The sequence below is a fragment of the Bombus huntii genome, chromosome 6, assembly GCF_024542735.1.
Source record: "Bombus huntii isolate Logan2020A chromosome 6, iyBomHunt1.1, whole genome shotgun sequence".
Classification (NCBI taxonomy): domain Eukaryota; kingdom Metazoa; phylum Arthropoda; class Insecta; order Hymenoptera; family Apidae; genus Bombus; species Bombus huntii.
Genome location: NC_066243.1, coordinates 14,943,160 through 14,959,831, shown reverse-complemented (window position 1 = coordinate 14,959,831; position 16,672 = coordinate 14,943,160). Strand labels below are relative to the sequence as shown.

The 16,672-nt window shown below is 28.4% G+C and overlaps 6 protein-coding genes and 1 long non-coding RNA gene across 8 annotated transcripts; 3 read left to right on the top strand and 4 right to left on the bottom strand.

The window, feature by feature from the left end:
• Positions 1–153: 153 nt before the first annotated feature.
• Positions 154–5,087, top strand: LOC126867146 (WD repeat-containing protein WRAP73-like). 2 transcript variants are annotated; one of them, XM_050621363.1, is made up of 7 exons: positions 154–325; positions 489–671; positions 742–918; positions 3,969–4,238; positions 4,334–4,487; positions 4,553–4,762; positions 4,830–5,087. In XM_050621363.1, the coding sequence occupies exons 1-7, from the start codon at positions 161–163 to the stop codon at positions 5,030–5,032; spliced, it is 1,362 nt and encodes a 453-aa protein (XP_050477320.1). In that variant the 5' UTR covers positions 154–160; the 3' UTR covers positions 5,033–5,087. The 2 variants fall into 2 exon arrangements, with proteins under 2 accessions (XP_050477320.1, XP_050477321.1); XM_050621364.1 differs by lacking the exon at positions 3,969–4,238.
• LOC126867135 (elongator complex protein 2) lies at positions 911–3,958 on the bottom strand. Its single transcript, XM_050621342.1, has 2 exons — positions 2,206–3,958; positions 911–2,122 (listed from the first exon to the last, which is right to left on the bottom strand). The coding sequence occupies exons 1-2, from the start codon at positions 3,393–3,395 to the stop codon at positions 988–990; spliced, it is 2,325 nt and encodes a 774-aa protein (XP_050477299.1). The 5' UTR covers positions 3,396–3,958; the 3' UTR covers positions 911–987.
• A 98-nt stretch (positions 5,088–5,185) lies between the features above and the next one.
• Positions 5,186–10,260, top strand: LOC126867129 (putative ATP-dependent RNA helicase DHX57). The gene is made up of 11 exons (XM_050621334.1): positions 5,186–5,395; positions 5,597–5,714; positions 5,801–5,985; positions 6,045–6,505; positions 6,606–7,437; positions 7,496–7,988; positions 8,064–8,443; positions 8,527–8,648; positions 8,720–9,039; positions 9,113–9,727; positions 9,811–10,260. Exons 1-11 carry the CDS (start codon positions 5,331–5,333, stop codon positions 9,952–9,954), a joined length of 3,735 nt encoding a protein of 1,244 aa, XP_050477291.1. The 5' UTR covers positions 5,186–5,330; the 3' UTR covers positions 9,955–10,260.
• LOC126867170 (uncharacterized) lies at positions 8,410–10,603 on the bottom strand. The gene is made up of 3 exons (XR_007690157.1): positions 10,369–10,603; positions 8,637–8,842; positions 8,410–8,558 (listed from the first exon to the last, which is right to left on the bottom strand). It is a non-coding gene; the product is annotated as an uncharacterized LOC126867170 (long non-coding RNA).
• Positions 10,604–10,697: 94 nt separating this feature from the next.
• Positions 10,698–13,475, top strand: LOC126867142 (H/ACA ribonucleoprotein complex non-core subunit NAF1). The gene is made up of 6 exons (XM_050621353.1): positions 10,698–11,533; positions 11,667–11,925; positions 12,006–12,132; positions 12,216–12,484; positions 12,592–12,737; positions 12,813–13,475. Exons 1-6 carry the CDS (start codon positions 11,095–11,097, stop codon positions 13,304–13,306), a joined length of 1,734 nt encoding a protein of 577 aa, XP_050477310.1. The 5' UTR covers positions 10,698–11,094; the 3' UTR covers positions 13,307–13,475.
• On the bottom strand, positions 13,366–15,027 carry LOC126867168 (riboflavin kinase). Its single transcript, XM_050621409.1, has 5 exons — positions 14,834–15,027; positions 14,474–14,651; positions 13,943–14,091; positions 13,757–13,859; positions 13,366–13,695 (listed from the first exon to the last, which is right to left on the bottom strand). The coding sequence occupies exons 2-5, from the start codon at positions 14,559–14,561 to the stop codon at positions 13,592–13,594; spliced, it is 444 nt and encodes a 147-aa protein (XP_050477366.1). The 5' UTR covers positions 14,562–14,651; positions 14,834–15,027; the 3' UTR covers positions 13,366–13,591.
• Positions 15,028–15,279: 252 nt separating this feature from the next.
• LOC126867161 (3-oxoacyl-[acyl-carrier-protein] reductase FabG-like) lies at positions 15,280–16,627 on the bottom strand. The gene is made up of 4 exons (XM_050621396.1): positions 16,491–16,627; positions 16,036–16,352; positions 15,746–15,947; positions 15,280–15,680 (listed from the first exon to the last, which is right to left on the bottom strand). The coding sequence occupies exons 2-4, from the start codon at positions 16,350–16,352 to the stop codon at positions 15,438–15,440; spliced, it is 762 nt and encodes a 253-aa protein (XP_050477353.1). The 5' UTR covers positions 16,491–16,627; the 3' UTR covers positions 15,280–15,437.
• Positions 16,628–16,672: the final 45 nt, after the last annotated feature.

Sequence of the window (16,672 nt, the reverse complement as noted above, 5' to 3'; positions counted from 1 at the left end):
AATATTCTTTAGATCTTTATCTTAGATATTGAAACCGTTTTGTTCTTTATTAAATTGATTTAATAAATCCTTACGCATTTTCTTCCAGATCATATCGCAATTGTTTGTGTTGGCGAAGCCGAATTTTTAAAACAATACGTTATAATTTAACAGTAACGCGATGTCATTAGAAGTAGAAAATGATTTAATACGAGTAAATAATCAATTATGTGATTTTTCTAAGGATGGAAGATTTTTTGCAACTGCATATCAAACAAATTTAACAATAAAAGGTTACAAGAAATTTGACACTATTCATTCATTCGTATTTCCAGATATAATCGAGGTTAGTGTATATGATTAAACAGATAATATATAGACAATTATTATTTTAATTTTTGTTATTATATATTTAATACTGTGAAATAAGAATTATATACTGTAAAAAAAATAAAGTGTTTATAATACCATAATTCGTTTTTTATTACATTCATTTTTTTTTATCACAGTATTTGGAATGGTCTAGAAATACTGAATACATACTATGTGCAAATATAAAGAAAGCTATTATTCAAGTATATTCTATTCGTTATCCTGAATGGAAATATAAATTGATTGAAGGCAGTGCTGGTTTAGAAAGTGTTAGTTGGTCTCCTGATAGTAAATACATTTTGACGTTGTCAGATTTTAATGTAAGTAATAAATTTGATCGATATTAAATGAACTCATACTTCAATATATTAAGATTACTAAAATACTTAGATTCAGATATCTGTGTGGTCTCTGGACGATCAAAGTGTAACTCATATACAAAATATGAAATCTTCTTTCCATAAATTATATTTTAGTCCAGATGGTAATAAACTAGCAGTGGTAGTTTCAATTGAGGGTAATGACAATATAGAAATTTATAAAACTGACACATGGAAACTAAGCAAGGTAAATAGTTTAATTCAAATAATTCAGGTTTTAATATATAAAAATAACAAATATTTTTTACAAATTGTTTCATTTTAAAATGTCTATGTCATATATCTTAATAATATGATCAGATCCACAACTTGCTAGTTGTAAAATATTAAAATCTTCCTTTTGAGGCCGAAATTTAAGCCTTCTAACAGTTAAGTGATGTGCTTGAGAAGTATCATACATTATGTATTTTTCCCATTCAAAATTATTAGAGAACATTTTTAATTTCTGTATTTCTATGCATCCAGTTTCAAATCCTATTGCTAAAACATAAAAATCTTGAGAAATACTTTGTAATGAAAATGCAAGTGCTGTAACTGAAACTTTTACATCCAAGGATGTAATTGGAACAATTTTATCATCCGTAAAGTTTGGATTCCAAATCCCAATTTTTCCATCCCTGGAACCTGTTGCAAAGAAGAATGAATCATGTGTCCATGAACAACACCATATTATACGAGTATGAAGACTATCTTTTTTTAGACTAGCTGCAATTAAGGTATACATATCGTCTTTACATTCAAACAATGACCATCTTCTGTCTCTGGAAACAGATAGTAGATATTTGCTATTGAGTGAAAATTCCATTTGTGTTATAGTTAATTGATGAGACATAAGTTTCTGAACTTGGACCCATGTATTTGTACTCCACAATAATATTGCAGAATGTTCTTGTGATGTTGATTTACATGCAGTTGCTAATAATGATCCATCATGTCTGGCAGCTATAGAGAATATTTCATATCCATGGCCATAAAGCTTTTGTAACTCTGGCCATAGTGTATTTTGCATTAACTCTTCTTCTGTTGGAGGAATATAATCCTCATTTTTAAACTTATTAACTTCTACATCTTCAATTGTGATATTATCATTAAATGTTGCCTTATTTGTTAGTCCAAGAGCAGGTACTGATGCACTATCAGCCACCATATTTTTGAAATCATCAACATTGGCAATCTTCATTAAACAGTTCCTAAATGTTGTTGGTGCTGTAAATATACGTACAACCTTTTCTTCTGCTCCTGAAGCAAACATATAAGGGGTTAGCATAACCAAACAAGACATATCATATCCATGAACTTGTGGACGTCCAATTTCATGCCAAAATTCTGTTTCATTTTTCCAAGCTGCATGAATTCTTGTTGTCTGATCTGTACTTGCAGTAATTAGAAACCTGTAATGCAATGTGTAATTGTATATTGTTTTGATGAATTATATGTATATATATTTTTAATATATATAATTTTGAATACAAACCTTCCATTTGGATCCCAGCAAAGATCAATCACTTCACTAAAGTGACCGCTTGGTTTAGACTTTGGAATCCAATTTTTTACAATATTTGAGTATTCCCAAATATGAAATGATCCTTGGTAACCATGTGCTAATATGTTTAATCCATTATCACTAAATTTACAACCATAAAAACCCATTAAATTGCCACCAACTTCACCCACTCTTACTTTTTCGGACCAAATCCCAGTTACTTCATCTGGCTCCCATATAATCATAGATTTATCTAATGAGCAAGATAATAATCTTAAAATTCTATTCTTATTATCAAGCTGTAACGGATACCAATGTACGCCATAAACCCATCCTTCATGACCATAAAGGATAGATTCTAAAGTAATATTATATTTTATGCCATTAGCCATAAACACTTGTTCTTTCTGATGTAACTCATCATTTGAAAATTCTGTACTATTTGCAGAAATTTTCCACAATCGTATCATGGCATCTTGAGATCCACTTGCAAGCAAAATACTGTTATTTGTATCGCAATTAAAATCCATACATCGTACCCAATCTTCATGCCCAACTAAAACTTGAACTTTTTCAAAATATGATTCTTCTATGATATTACAATTAGTTACATACAATTCAATTGTAAAATTTTCTATTGCAATAGCCAGAAGTGGTAAATGCTTATTTGGCAGGAAAGAAAAACAAGCTTCTATTGGTAATTTCTTGTCAAATGTAAGCGTTTGTAAAGATTTTACATTATCATCTGTATCTCTTAACCATATTCTTAGATCTCCTTTAACAGACCCAGTACATATTATCAATTTCGCAGATGTTTCCTCATTTACGGAGTCATGATCAGAAATGTATAATGAGTTGCAAAAGATTAGAGTATCATCAACTCCTATGATAGAGTTACATGTAAATAATTCATTTCTTTTGCTCCAAATAATAGCTGTTCCATCTACTGAGCTTGATAATAGCTCTGACTCAGGTTTCGCATCTCTCCGTTTAAGCCATCGTACCGTATTAATACGATCTTTGTGTCGGTGAAGAGTGTGCGTTATTTTTCCAATTTTTGAAATGTACGGATCATAAATTGCAACTGCATGACATGCTGCAAAGCAAATGAGTCCATTTTTTCCCCAATCAGCCGAATGTGGAACTCTATTGCAGGCACACGATATATAACTCGTTGTCATATCTTGCTTTTAATAAATAAATTAATTTTCGAAACATTAATTTAACCTCAAAAGTCATACACAAGTGCACTATGCGCTCTGTCTTCGTTCATTTCAAACCATGAAAGGTTATTATATTGCTACTACTATAGATATGAATTTCGTCTATATTTTTATCACCAATTTTTTTTGCTTATATTTTTCTTATATCTTGCGTTTTTTAACATGATAATTATGTAGTTTAATGACTTTCTTTAGTTTTGATTATTTGGCTTTTGTCTTTTTTGTCAGAAAATAAGGAAACATTTAAAAGATTCAATGCTTTTTCAACTTAACGTAATCTAATCTGACTCTACCTTTTTTAGTAAATTTTAAACGTTAGGTGAATTTAGCTGAAACAATATTGTATTTTTATTTATATTTACAAAGTAAGGAAGAATTTTTTAAAAAGTCCGTAAATACAATTTGATGCTATTAAAATTTAATGTAAAAGAATTAATTAGATTTTTATGATAAGATTTATAAAAAAAATTATAAAAACTTTATAATGATATCTAGAGTTTTCTACATGATATTGAAATCTTTTAATTTTAGAAATTAATATGTGGTCGTTTAAGTAGCATTGATGGATTATGCTGGTCTCCAAATAGCGAATTATTATGTATTTGGTCTTCCTTTAGCGACGAAGCAAAATTAATTATTTATTCGAGTATATTCGAAAGAGATATCGCAGTATTCTCTCCTACACAAACTGTAAATTTATCTCAAGTGGAATGTGCAAATTATACGTGTTTAAAAGGAATCGAAAATGTAACGTGGATGCCCAGTGGACAGTTATTAGCTGTAATAGGATTTAATGAAATGGTTTATAATTTTATATATCTTGATGAATTAAACTGCACTTTTATATTACTGCAAACATTTATAGTAATATTTCAGTAAAAGTATTTGTATTGTAGATCTTACTGTTAAATCACGTGACATGGAAACCACTTTTGCAATTATATCTTGAACCCGTAATTCAAGAAAATTATTTGAATAAGGTATATGAAGAACGTATAATTCAACCAAAATTTTCGAATAAAAATACAAGATATTACGATAGACACGTTTGTAAGTAATTTTTTATAGACATTTATATAAATATAATTGATATTTAAGAAAGTCGATTTTTATAGTGGAAGAGAAATCGGAACGACCAGTAAATATAAAAATAGGAAGGAAGAATATTATTGAGAGATTGTCAATTGCAAAATTTGATATTTTAAAATTTAGTTTTTGCGGGCAATACTTGGCCGTGAAACATCAACTTTATCCTACAACATTGTGGATATGGAATATTATTGATGATTATCTTGATTATTTACTTCTTGAAAATACTATCGTAGGTGAGTATTTCAACAATATATATTTTCTCTGTGCAATATCAAATTATATTAAAAATTTAATATTTAGCTGCAAGATGGAATCCTACACGCGCTCACCTTTTAATATTTTGCGAGTGTGCGTATATATTTGAATGGACACCACATAATGCGAGTTGTATATCAATTTCACGAAATATTACGGTATTAGATGCACGATGGCATCCTGGGGGAAATTCCTTGTTGCTTTGTGGTTATAATAAGGCGATTATTTATCAAATTGAAAATAAATGATGAACTATTCGAATAACATTCGAATATAATAAATAAACGTATATTTATCTTTTTACTTGTTAGTAACATTTGAAAAAATAATAAAACAAAAAATAAAATTTGATTTTAACGTATTTTCTAGTTAGATAGAATGGTTGGCACTACGTGGAAGAGAAGCATATAAATTCATTCATAGATCTCTAACTGCTACTATTTGTACATTTACTACCTCTTAACCTCCATTTTCCCAATCATCAAAATACAGATTTATAAATATCTTTCAAGTTAATTTATAAAATTATTTATATATATTATCAAAATGAACCCTCTTCACGTTGATTATGATTTCTTCTTAGACGGACAAGATGTGGATAGAGATACCACGTAAGTAAAACATAACCTTTTATATGTTACAAAAATAATGTAATAAAATAAAGATAATTAGAATGTATTATTAAAAGCATATCTTTTTAACACAAGAACTAATATTAAATATAATTAGATTATCGTCCGAGATACTATTCTTGCATGTCTTAAAATTACTTTTGTAAATAATTTATAAAATTACTTATGTTTATCTGATAGAAATGTGTCAATGGAAGATAAAAGTAGCTCTATACGGAAAGCAGAACTGCAAACCTTAAGAATATCTGAAGAATCTGAACGCCAGCTGTACGATACTTTAAAGCATATTTATGGTCCTGTATGTATTCATAGACATTATAAATTTATTATTGTATACATATCTCTTAAAATGTATTATTGGGAAGTAACATATTTTTTTAACAGAGTTTTAAGCTTTCTGATGCATCAGAATTTGAAAATAAAAAGTCCAATCTAGACAAGCAATATTGGGTGGAAAGGGGCAATTTGGTCATTAAAGGAATAGTTGATTATTCTTCTAAGGATAGTACACCAAAAACCGAAGAACAAATTACTAGGCAATTTGCAACATCTAAACTTGAAAGTTATGGGTAAGTTTGTTAAATTTAAGTAATGGACAATTATAAATAACCATTTATATTGTTTTAAGTTTTCATCAATCACATTGCAATGAAGCACTATTACATACAGAGGGTGATGTAGGAAAAGCTTTAGAAATATTGTTTTATAAATATTATGGATTGGAAAATATAGCAAGAAGGAAGATACATGATGACATTGATACAATAGATTTATTGGAAAGAAGGAATGAGGAAAAAGAAGCACTCGAATCTATTTATGGAAATATGTTTACTGAAAAAATAAAAAATCAAATTTGGACTGTACAAGTTAAATTGGATTATTTAATAAGAAATGATGAAATAGGACAGGAAATTCCAAGGATTAGGCAGAAGTCAGAAAAGGGAAGGGAAAGAGAAGTTTGCAGATTATTTATTCATAAAAGATGTAGATTTGGAAATAGATGTAAATTTTCACATCAACAACCACAAGTATTAAGAATGCCTGAAAGAGAGAATCCGAGTTTTACCCTAGAAATAAGATTTCCTGAAGGTATTATAATTATTTACATAAAAAATATAAAATATGTTACGTAATTAATATATAAATTATGTGCAGACTTTATATTTAATCTTTTTAAATATTTCATTAGGTTGTAAATATCCTTATGAACCGCCTTATTTTTATTTGTATAAAAATGACGGTACATTTCCAAGTATAAATTGTTTAAGAATAGTAAGAAGGTTGTACGAAGAGGCATTATCAATATCTGCATATGGAACACCTTCTATTTTTTCAATAATATCTCTTTTGGAAAATGAATATGATATAAAAAGATATTTAGTAGAAAATAAAGAACAATTTCTAGATCAAAGTGAATTACTATTTCGAAGGCACATAGAAAATGAAGATGAAACAAATGTAGCTACTCATTACGAATTAGGGTCTATACATAGGAAAAACAGAAATAATATTAGTTGGGAAAGAATATTGAAAGAAGATGATCTAATTGAAAAAAATTTTAAAGAGAAACTAACAAATCCCAGATATAACAAGATGATAGAAATTAGGGAAAGGTTGCCTGCATGGTCAAAGATGTATGAAATTTTAGATGTAATACACAAAAATCAAGTAATCATAATTTCTGGTGAAACAGGATGTGGTAAAAGTACACAGGTGCCACAATTTTTATTAGATGATTGGATTATTAATAGATCTGCATCCAAAGAACATATTAACATAATATGTACACAGCCACGAAGGATAAGTACAATAGGAGTAGCAGAAAGGGTTGCAACAGAAAGAAATGAACGCATAGGTGACACAGTAGGATATCAAATACGATTAGAAAGTAAAATTTCTAATAGAACTAGATTAACATTTTGTACAACCGGAATTTTGTTGCAAAGATTTGCTGTGAATCCAGAATTATCAGATGTTACACATGTTATTGTAGACGAAGTTCATGAAAGAAGTGCAGAAAGGTAAGTTATCTATTATACTTATTTTTTTAATTTTATTTAACTGTTTTATCCTTTTTAGTGATTTCCTCTTGATGCTATTAAAAGAATTACTGTCCAGAAGATCAAATCTGAAAATAATACTTATGAGTGCCACTCTTAGAAGTGAGATTTTTTCCACATACTTTAAAGGAGCTCCCATTTTATGTATACCAGGAAGAACGTTTCCTGTAGAACAAATCTTTGTGGAAGATGTATATGAAAAAACGAATTATGTTCTAACAGAACATTCAAGAGCTACACGTAGATATAAAGGTGGTTTGGAGCAACTAGAAATTAGCTATGGTATTGCATCACAGCTTGCAGCTCGCTCTCACTATGTACCTGAGGAATCTAGACCCGATGAAGATCTAGACTTAGAGAGGATTATCAAAAGATATAAGGATTATAATAGCCAGGCACAAAAAAATTTATATTATATGGATCATAATGCAATTAATTATGAACTTATAGAGACGACATTGCAGTGGATTACTTGTGGAGAACACAATTATCCTAAAACAGGTTCCATTTTAGTAAGTATTTTTACTAAGTTTTCTTATTATACGAAAAATATACAATATGTAGTTAAATTAATATTAAATTTGTAGGTATTCTTACCCGGATTTGCTGAAATTATTGCACTGAAAGATCGATTGAATAAGAATGAGTATTTTTCACCAAAGACTGGAAAATTTATTATTATATTATTACATTCATCTTTATCTAATGAAGAGCAAAGCTTAGTTTTTAAAAAATCTATCGCTAGAAAAATTGTATTAAGCACAAATTTAGCTGAAACGTCTATTACTATAGATGATTGTGTCTTTGTAATTGACAGTGGAAAGATGAAAGAGACCAGATTTAATTCGAACCAAAACATGGAAAGTTTAGAAATGTGTTGGGTATCACGAGCAAATGCATTACAAAGAAAAGGACGCGCTGGGCGTGTAATGCCTGGAGTATCTATTCATTTATATACCTCGTACAAGTATGTATAATTATTGTTCATTAAAACATTAAATCTTATAGTAAAGTTTACCAATATTTATTCAATTTAAACAATTGTTTCAGGTTCAACTACCACTTTTCAGCACAGCCAGTACCTGAGATATTACGAATTCCGTTAGAACCACTGTTATTACGTATTCAACTTCTACATAACGGAACAAAAGTTGACTTACATGAAGTTTTAGGTAATAAAAATATATTTTTAGTTTTATATCATTAATTAACTTTCTAATATCCATTATAATATTCTATTTAGGTAAAATGTTGGAACCACCAACAGAAGAAAATATCAGTAGTGCAATTAAACGTTTACAAGATGTAGGAGCATTTAATTCCGAATGTACATTAACCCCACTAGGTCACCATCTTGCAGCATTGCCTGTAAATGTACGAATCGGAAAATTAATATTGTTTGGAGCAATCTTCTGCTGTCTTGATTCCGCACTTACTATAGCAGCATGTTTATCTCATAAAAATCCATTTCATATACCTTTTGAAAAAAGACACGAGATTGATGCAAAAAAACAATTTTTTACTGCCAATTCTGATCAACTAACTATTCTCAAAGCATATAAGGTAAATGTATAAAAATATATAAAAATGTATATAATATATAATTATAATACAAAGATACTTTTTCTTTTGACAGAAATGGTTAGAAATATATACACGCAATACTAGTGCAGGCCATGCTTTTGCAAAAGAAAACTATCTGTCTGTGCGTACACTATATTCCTTGGCAGATATAAAGTATCAGTTATTAGAATTGTTAGTTTCAATCGGTTTTGTCCCCATTAATTTACCTAAACGACAACCAAATGTTGACAAGATTATAGAAATTACTGGATTTGAACTGAACATCAATAATGATAATTATAAACTTCTGCAAGGTCTACTTTGTGCAGCCTTATATCCTAATGTAGTAAAGGTTCTTTCGCCAGAAAAATCTTTTCAAATTCAGCCTGCTGGGGCAGTTCCAACAGAAACAAGACCCGAACAACTTAGATTCCAAACTAAAAATGATAGTTTCGTTAGTATCCATCCATCCTCGGTCAACTTTCACGTTGGTCATTTTCCTAGTCCATATCTAGTATTTCAAGAAAAAGTGAAAACAAGTAAAATATTTATTAAAGAAGTATCAATGGTACCAATTTTACCACTAATATTATTCTCTGATTACGAATTAAAAATAGAAGTGCATGATGGAATATTTATTGTATCATTAGAAGATGGCTGGATGTTATTTGATGTTGAATCTCATAGGGTAAGAATATTTATTCGCGTTTGTTGAAATTAAAACAAAAAAGATGATAATTGTATGTTAAATATACTTTTAATGTTATTTAGGTGGCTCAACTTTTGCAAGGAATGAGAATGGAATTAGTCAAATTATTAGAACAAAAGATGAGGGAACCCCTTCTGAATCTATTAAATCATCAAAATGGAAAAAAAATTATCCAAACAATTGTAAGTGTAGTCACGAGAGAATAAAATATTATGTCGTAAATTTTTTAAACATAAATTATAAATTAATAAAAAAATATACATTGTAATTCATATATTATGCTATAAAAATAATTGTGTGTAATTAATATATACAATAATATTCGAAATATTTTTAACAATTACAAAATTTTTGTAAAATTTTATATTTTCTTTTAATATTTAAGAATCATATAAGATTTTGTCCTTCTTTATGTGTATAATTTTAGACAAATTTAAAAATATAAAAAATTATTAAATATTTTATTATAATAAAAATAATTATTTTTAAAAATATATAATCGTCATACCATAGTCGTGTTTACTTATATATACATGTCCTGTACATCAGTACCTACACTACAGTGCAATAGCATCTCAATACGTGGTTGATAGAAATAAATATATTTACGTGGTACGAACGTATATGTAACGTCAATTTTATCAGAGGCCACCGCGCACCCTCAATTACCCTAGGGACCCACCATAAACCTAAACTTTTAAGTTTATTATTTCTGTTATCTGTTTATGGATGGTCCTTGAAACAGCCCTTAGGTTGTTATACATCCTTACTAATTACGGGGAAAGCAGGTAGTTTTACCTAATGGGAAAAACCCAATACTTGACTAACGAAAAAGCTGATTTTTCCCATAAACAATATTACCTACTAGCCGCGTTGGTAGGAGGCTTTCTCCTCTTATCTTCATTTATTAACATGACCTATAACCAATTGGCATCGTAGATCGTTACCCTCACTTTTCCTAACGGAAGGTGCGAACAGCCAATCCGCGTTGTTAATTAAAAAGGGCACACTCACACCGAGCTTTTCTCCGTAATGAGATGAGAACACCTGGGGAGAAATAGACAAAACCATCGAACAGTAAATCTGATCTCTCCGATCAGTGTAAATCTGTGCTGTGCTAGAAAATAAAGGTAATAGTTGCGTTACGACGCAGCTATTTTATTTTATTAACGAACCCTTAAATTGTGACATATACGTGATTGATAGAAATAAATATATTTATGTGAAGTTTATGAAACTTTATACGAGAAATATATTTTCTTGCGTATTTGTTAATGGTTATAATACATTTTAAAGTGATGTCTGCTTATTGCTATTGATCATAACCTGCAATTTAAAGTTAAATTATGATGAATACGGAAGAGGTTATAATAGAAGAAATAATAGAAAACAGAAATTCAAATAATGGATTTATGGACCTTATATCAAATGTTGAAGAAAGTAGTTGCGTTCCAAACAAAGTAATTATTGAAGATTATTCACTGTACAAAAAAACTACACAAATCAATGTTAATGAGACAAGTCAATTTACAAATGACTGCGAGGTAATTATAACTGATAATGCTGAAATTAAACAAAATTCTAATAAGAAAGATGACATGAATGAACAAGCCGAACAAAACAAATCAGTCATACTGTCAAATACTAAACAAAATGAAATACTTATTAACGATACTGACAAAAATCAGAATACAAATGAAGATGTAACATTTGAAAACTTGGAACAAAAAAGTGATGATGATATTCGTATCATACGTGAAATAAATACAGTATCTTCGGCTCAAAGTAAGGATATAGGGATATACTTATTATCATAATCAAAATTATAAACAATTTTGTTATATATATATTATATTATACATTACAAATAATTTTGATATTAAATTAACAATTGCAATTTATGTTTCCTTTTTAACAGACAGTGATAAAGTATCTTCTCTTACTAGTATTGCTATAGAATATGGCAATTCAGATTCAGAAACAGAATTTAATACTGATGAAACAAAAAGTGATAGCAATCAAAATCAATCTTTGAAAGAAGTACAGATGCAAACTTATAGGCAAAATAAAGAAGTATCGTCAAGTGAAGAAAGCGATAGCGACGATTCTACTAGTAGCAGTGATTCTTCAGTAATAGTTGAATCAGATGATTCAGATAGTGATGATAGTTCAAGCAAGTATGCTATTCATTTTTGTAAATTTTTATACATTAAATTAATTTTATACGAAATTTTAAAGCAATTTCTTGTATATTTAGGAAAGGCAAAGAAAATAATGTAAGAAGAAAAAAGAATAATGAAATGAGAACTGAATTAGATGATTTACCTCCTATTGAAGACTTAAAAATTAGTGTACCTGAAGTATTATGTGATCCATTAGGAGAGGTATTTATAAATATTAAATTAATACATATATGGATAATCTTGAAAATAGGATAATATCTTTATAAGATAATATTAAATTACAGGTTGCATGGATGGTTGAACAACTAGTAGTTGTAAAACCAAAACCTGGCAAACCGACATTGAACTTAGATACAGTTTTATTTATTGAGAAAGGACAAAGGACGTTAGGAAAAATATTCGATGTTTTTGGACAAGTGAATGAACCTCATTATTGTGTGCGATTCAATAGTTCTGAGCACATAAAAGAATATAACATTACAGCAGGAATGACTGTTTATTACTGTCCAAATACGGAATATACTTCTTTAGTATTTCTACATGAATTATTAAAGTGAGTTTATATATTTAAATATGTATATACATACTATTCTTATTTATATTTATTACATTAATTTATAAGAAATTAAACATATAGTAAGCAATTTATGATTATTACAGAATCAGGGGTATTGATGCAAATGCGGATGATCCTCCAGAATTTTCAGATGATGAGGAAGAACGGGCTTATTATGAACAACTAAAAGCAAAACAAGTAAATAATGTTAATGAAGCTGAAAATCCGTCTAAACGAAAGCGTACTTCTAGTGAGTTTCTTATGTAATATTTATATCTTTTTATTTGTTAACATTTGTATTTTCTATTAACATTTATAATTTTAGAACCTACTACTGGATGGCAAACCAATCATCCGTGGAATAGAAGTATGCAGAATCAAAGGAAAGGATTTTATGCACGAGGAGATAGACGATTTCCTTCTACACAAACAGAAAATTATTCTCAGAATTTATGGTCACAATCCTACCAAACTAATAGTGAACCTTATGGATACGGAATGTGTTCACTGCAACCTGTGCAATATATGAACCATAATGTTAGTGGTCTTAACCAAAACTTTTATGGCTCACACAATTACTATAGTGAAAATAGTAGCTCAACATATCTAAATCCTAGAATTCCTTTCAATACATGTCCAAGAGTTCCTCCAGGATACATAACACCACAAAATCATCCAAATTCATCTACAAATGTAAGGTTTCCTTGGCTACCACAAGTGTCACAAGTTCCTATTCGAATGAAATTGCCATGGATATCTATACCACCACCTCCACCTCCACCACCAACTTCATCACCATCAGATACTACTTCAACATAGTTAATATTAATTACTTATGAATTATATTTTTAATTTAGTTATATATATATAGTTATATATTATATATATAATTGTATGTATATTGAAAATAATATAAATTATATAATGCAAGTTATACATATATATAATATGAAATTAATAATTAAAGGTATTTATATTATAGACATTATCCCTAATTAGAGTATGAGTTAATATTATTTCCGCATATAGTGAGGAAATATTGCCATAACATGATCATATCATTTGTAATACAAATTATGATTATAGTACTCTTATACAATCAGATTATTCCTTAAAGAATGAATTATCTTTATAAACCGCCATATCTGGTTTCTGTAATTGTTCTTTGGCAATTGTAATATCATCTTTTATCGCTCGAATTAATTCCTCTGAAATGATAATGATTAATATAATAAAGATGGGATAAATTTTGATACAGTTACTATTTACCTTCAGAAGTAAAATCTTTTTCTGGTCGTACATATCCCGTAAAAACAGCTTTAATTTGTTTCCCATAAAAATCGTTCTCAAATTTATGCATTAAATGTATCTCCTACAACAATGATACATTATTAAAAAATGGTTTCAAATTTTCATGTTATCAAGTATTCAATTAATTATAATTTACATTCGTACCACCGTCTTTTTTTCGTTTTTATAAAACGGATTCCAACCAATACTAGCAACCATTTTATAAGTTTGTCCGTCTATAGAAGCCCATCCATAATAAATTCCAGTACTAAGATCACCAGGCAAATTATTTACTATCTCGTCTTCAAGATTTGCTATAGAAAAATAATTTTATAACTACATACAATATTAACAAAATATTACTGAAAAAAATTATTTTTTCTTTTATTTATACAATATAATTAGTTTAACTTTCGCAAGTTTTTAAATCAAAATATTTCTTAATAAAAAGCGATTAACATATCGAATAAACACACAAAATAAAATAGTGATTAATACGATATATAATATTAAATAACTTTTTAACATATTTCATATATTCCCGCCAATAAGTATGTATACAATAAAGCGATTATGTCTTTCAATTGCATACAATTCTAAACTATTCTCTGCAACATTAACGTAATTTTAAATTGTTTCTGATTAATTTCAAAATTTTCGAATCTATCAAACAAAAATGAAATTGTTGAGTGTTACCTGTAGGTATCCCCAAGGCTTTGGAACCTCTGCCAAACCCCCTAACTACCGACCCTGATAAAAAGTATGGTATGCTTTTGGTAGACATAACGAATCTTGATTTCGCGTCAGACTGTCAGACTAGTAACGTAACTAGTAGCGTGAATGAATGTTACTTTAATGCTTCATAATATATTATCTTGAAAGAAGATAAAGCGTTCGTTATATGACGTGGCATATTTACACGCTATTTAGTTGTATAGATTCATGTTGATGAAATGAATGGACTACTTTTAAAACAAATTATTTAATATGTTATACGAATAATTTCATATTTATATAAAATAAAAATTAAATATAACATTGTGAATATACTTATACGGAAAATTTGTCCTTAGATTTTTAATTCTGTTTAAACTGATAATTATCGCATGTTACGGGTTATCTATGCATAACTTTTTTTTACTCCTGTATTATCATAACATAAATTAGTTCTTACAATTTCCTCTGACAACAATAAATTATTGAAAGTTGTTTATTTTTAGCTTGTTAGTAACAAAAATTTCAACATTGAAAGAAATATAAGCAGATTTATAAAATAAGATCTTTTTGTGTTGAAATTCAATTATCTTCTTATTTCAATTTGAGCAATATTGAAATCATTTTTTGTCTTAATATAATTAAAGTAAAGTATTTTGCTATGTTTTTTTATTGTGGTATTACAATACAATTTAAATGAGTAGTTAATAGTTCTATATTTACAAGTCAGCAAATAATGTGGTAAATTAGTATAGGTTAATACATTGTGAGCATTATATAATAAGAAATCAAATTTAAACTATTTATTTATTGAGAAACGTTACTTTTTTTAACATGAGAAATATTTCTAAAAAGAATACAATATATTAATGTTGAATGTAACTTTTATCATATTTTTAATTAAAAAGGTATAAAATTATTATTTCCACCATATATAAAATATAATTTAGCGAGGACACATGAGATGTCTTCCTCCATCAACAGATAAAGTTACACCTGTAGTGAAGCTGGCATCGTCACTTGCCAAATATGTAATTGCTTTTGCAACCTCGCTAGGATCTCCTGTTCTGCCAAGTGCATGAGTTTCTTTACTCTTAGCAAAGAATGCTTTTAATTGGTCTTCTGACATTCCACTACTTCTATGAAGATTTGTTATTATTACACCAGGATTTACGGCATTAACCCTCACCTATAAATTAAGGATTAAATATAAAAGCTACTATTGTAATTAATAAGTTTTCAAATCAAACATACTTGTTTTGGTGCAAGATCAAGAGCTATACATCGTGTGAATTGATCAATTGCTGATTTACTCATACTGTATGCTAAAACTCCTGAGAAGGATCTTATTCCAACTACACTTGATACATTCACAATATTACCTTTAGATTCTACTAGATATGGAACAGCCAACATTGTTAAATGATATATTGAACGTACATTTATGTTGAAAACTCTAAAATATTTACATGTTTAATATATTGTATAAAATTAAGATTAAATTTTATTGATTTAAGCTAGATATACAAAAGATAGACTTATACCTGTCATATTGTTCTAATGAAGTGTTCTCTATGCCTCCATTTTCTAATATACCAGCGTTATTAACTAGGATATCCAGTTTACCATAATGTTTAATAGTGGATTTGACAATATTTTCAACATCACTTTCATTAGTTAGTTCTCCGGTTACAATTAATGGTTTGTCAGGCTTACATTGTTCAGCGACTTCATTTAATTTCTGTATATTACGACCTGTTAATGATAATAATGCACCAAGTTGTGAAAACTGTACAGCAGTTGCTGCTCCAATGCCAGAACTAGCTCCAGTTATTAATACAACTTTTCCAGCAAATGCCATCTAAAAAAAGTAATGAATTACAATTAAGTAAATTTTATTTTAAAAAATTAATATTCTTATAGTCTTTAACGTTTCTGTAATTCATAAACTTTATATATTTTTATATAAAAATTTTTAATACTTCCATAATTACTTAACTTTCTTGATATGTAAAATATATTTAATATATTATAAGGTTTTATAAAATCTTACTGATTTATATAATTTATTTATATTGCTCAGAGTTACGTTCTCGTGATCGTAATTGAAGTAAGACTAAATAGTTGCCATGCCATCGTTTGATAATAACCTAACGTAGAATTTTTACGAATCGACTATAG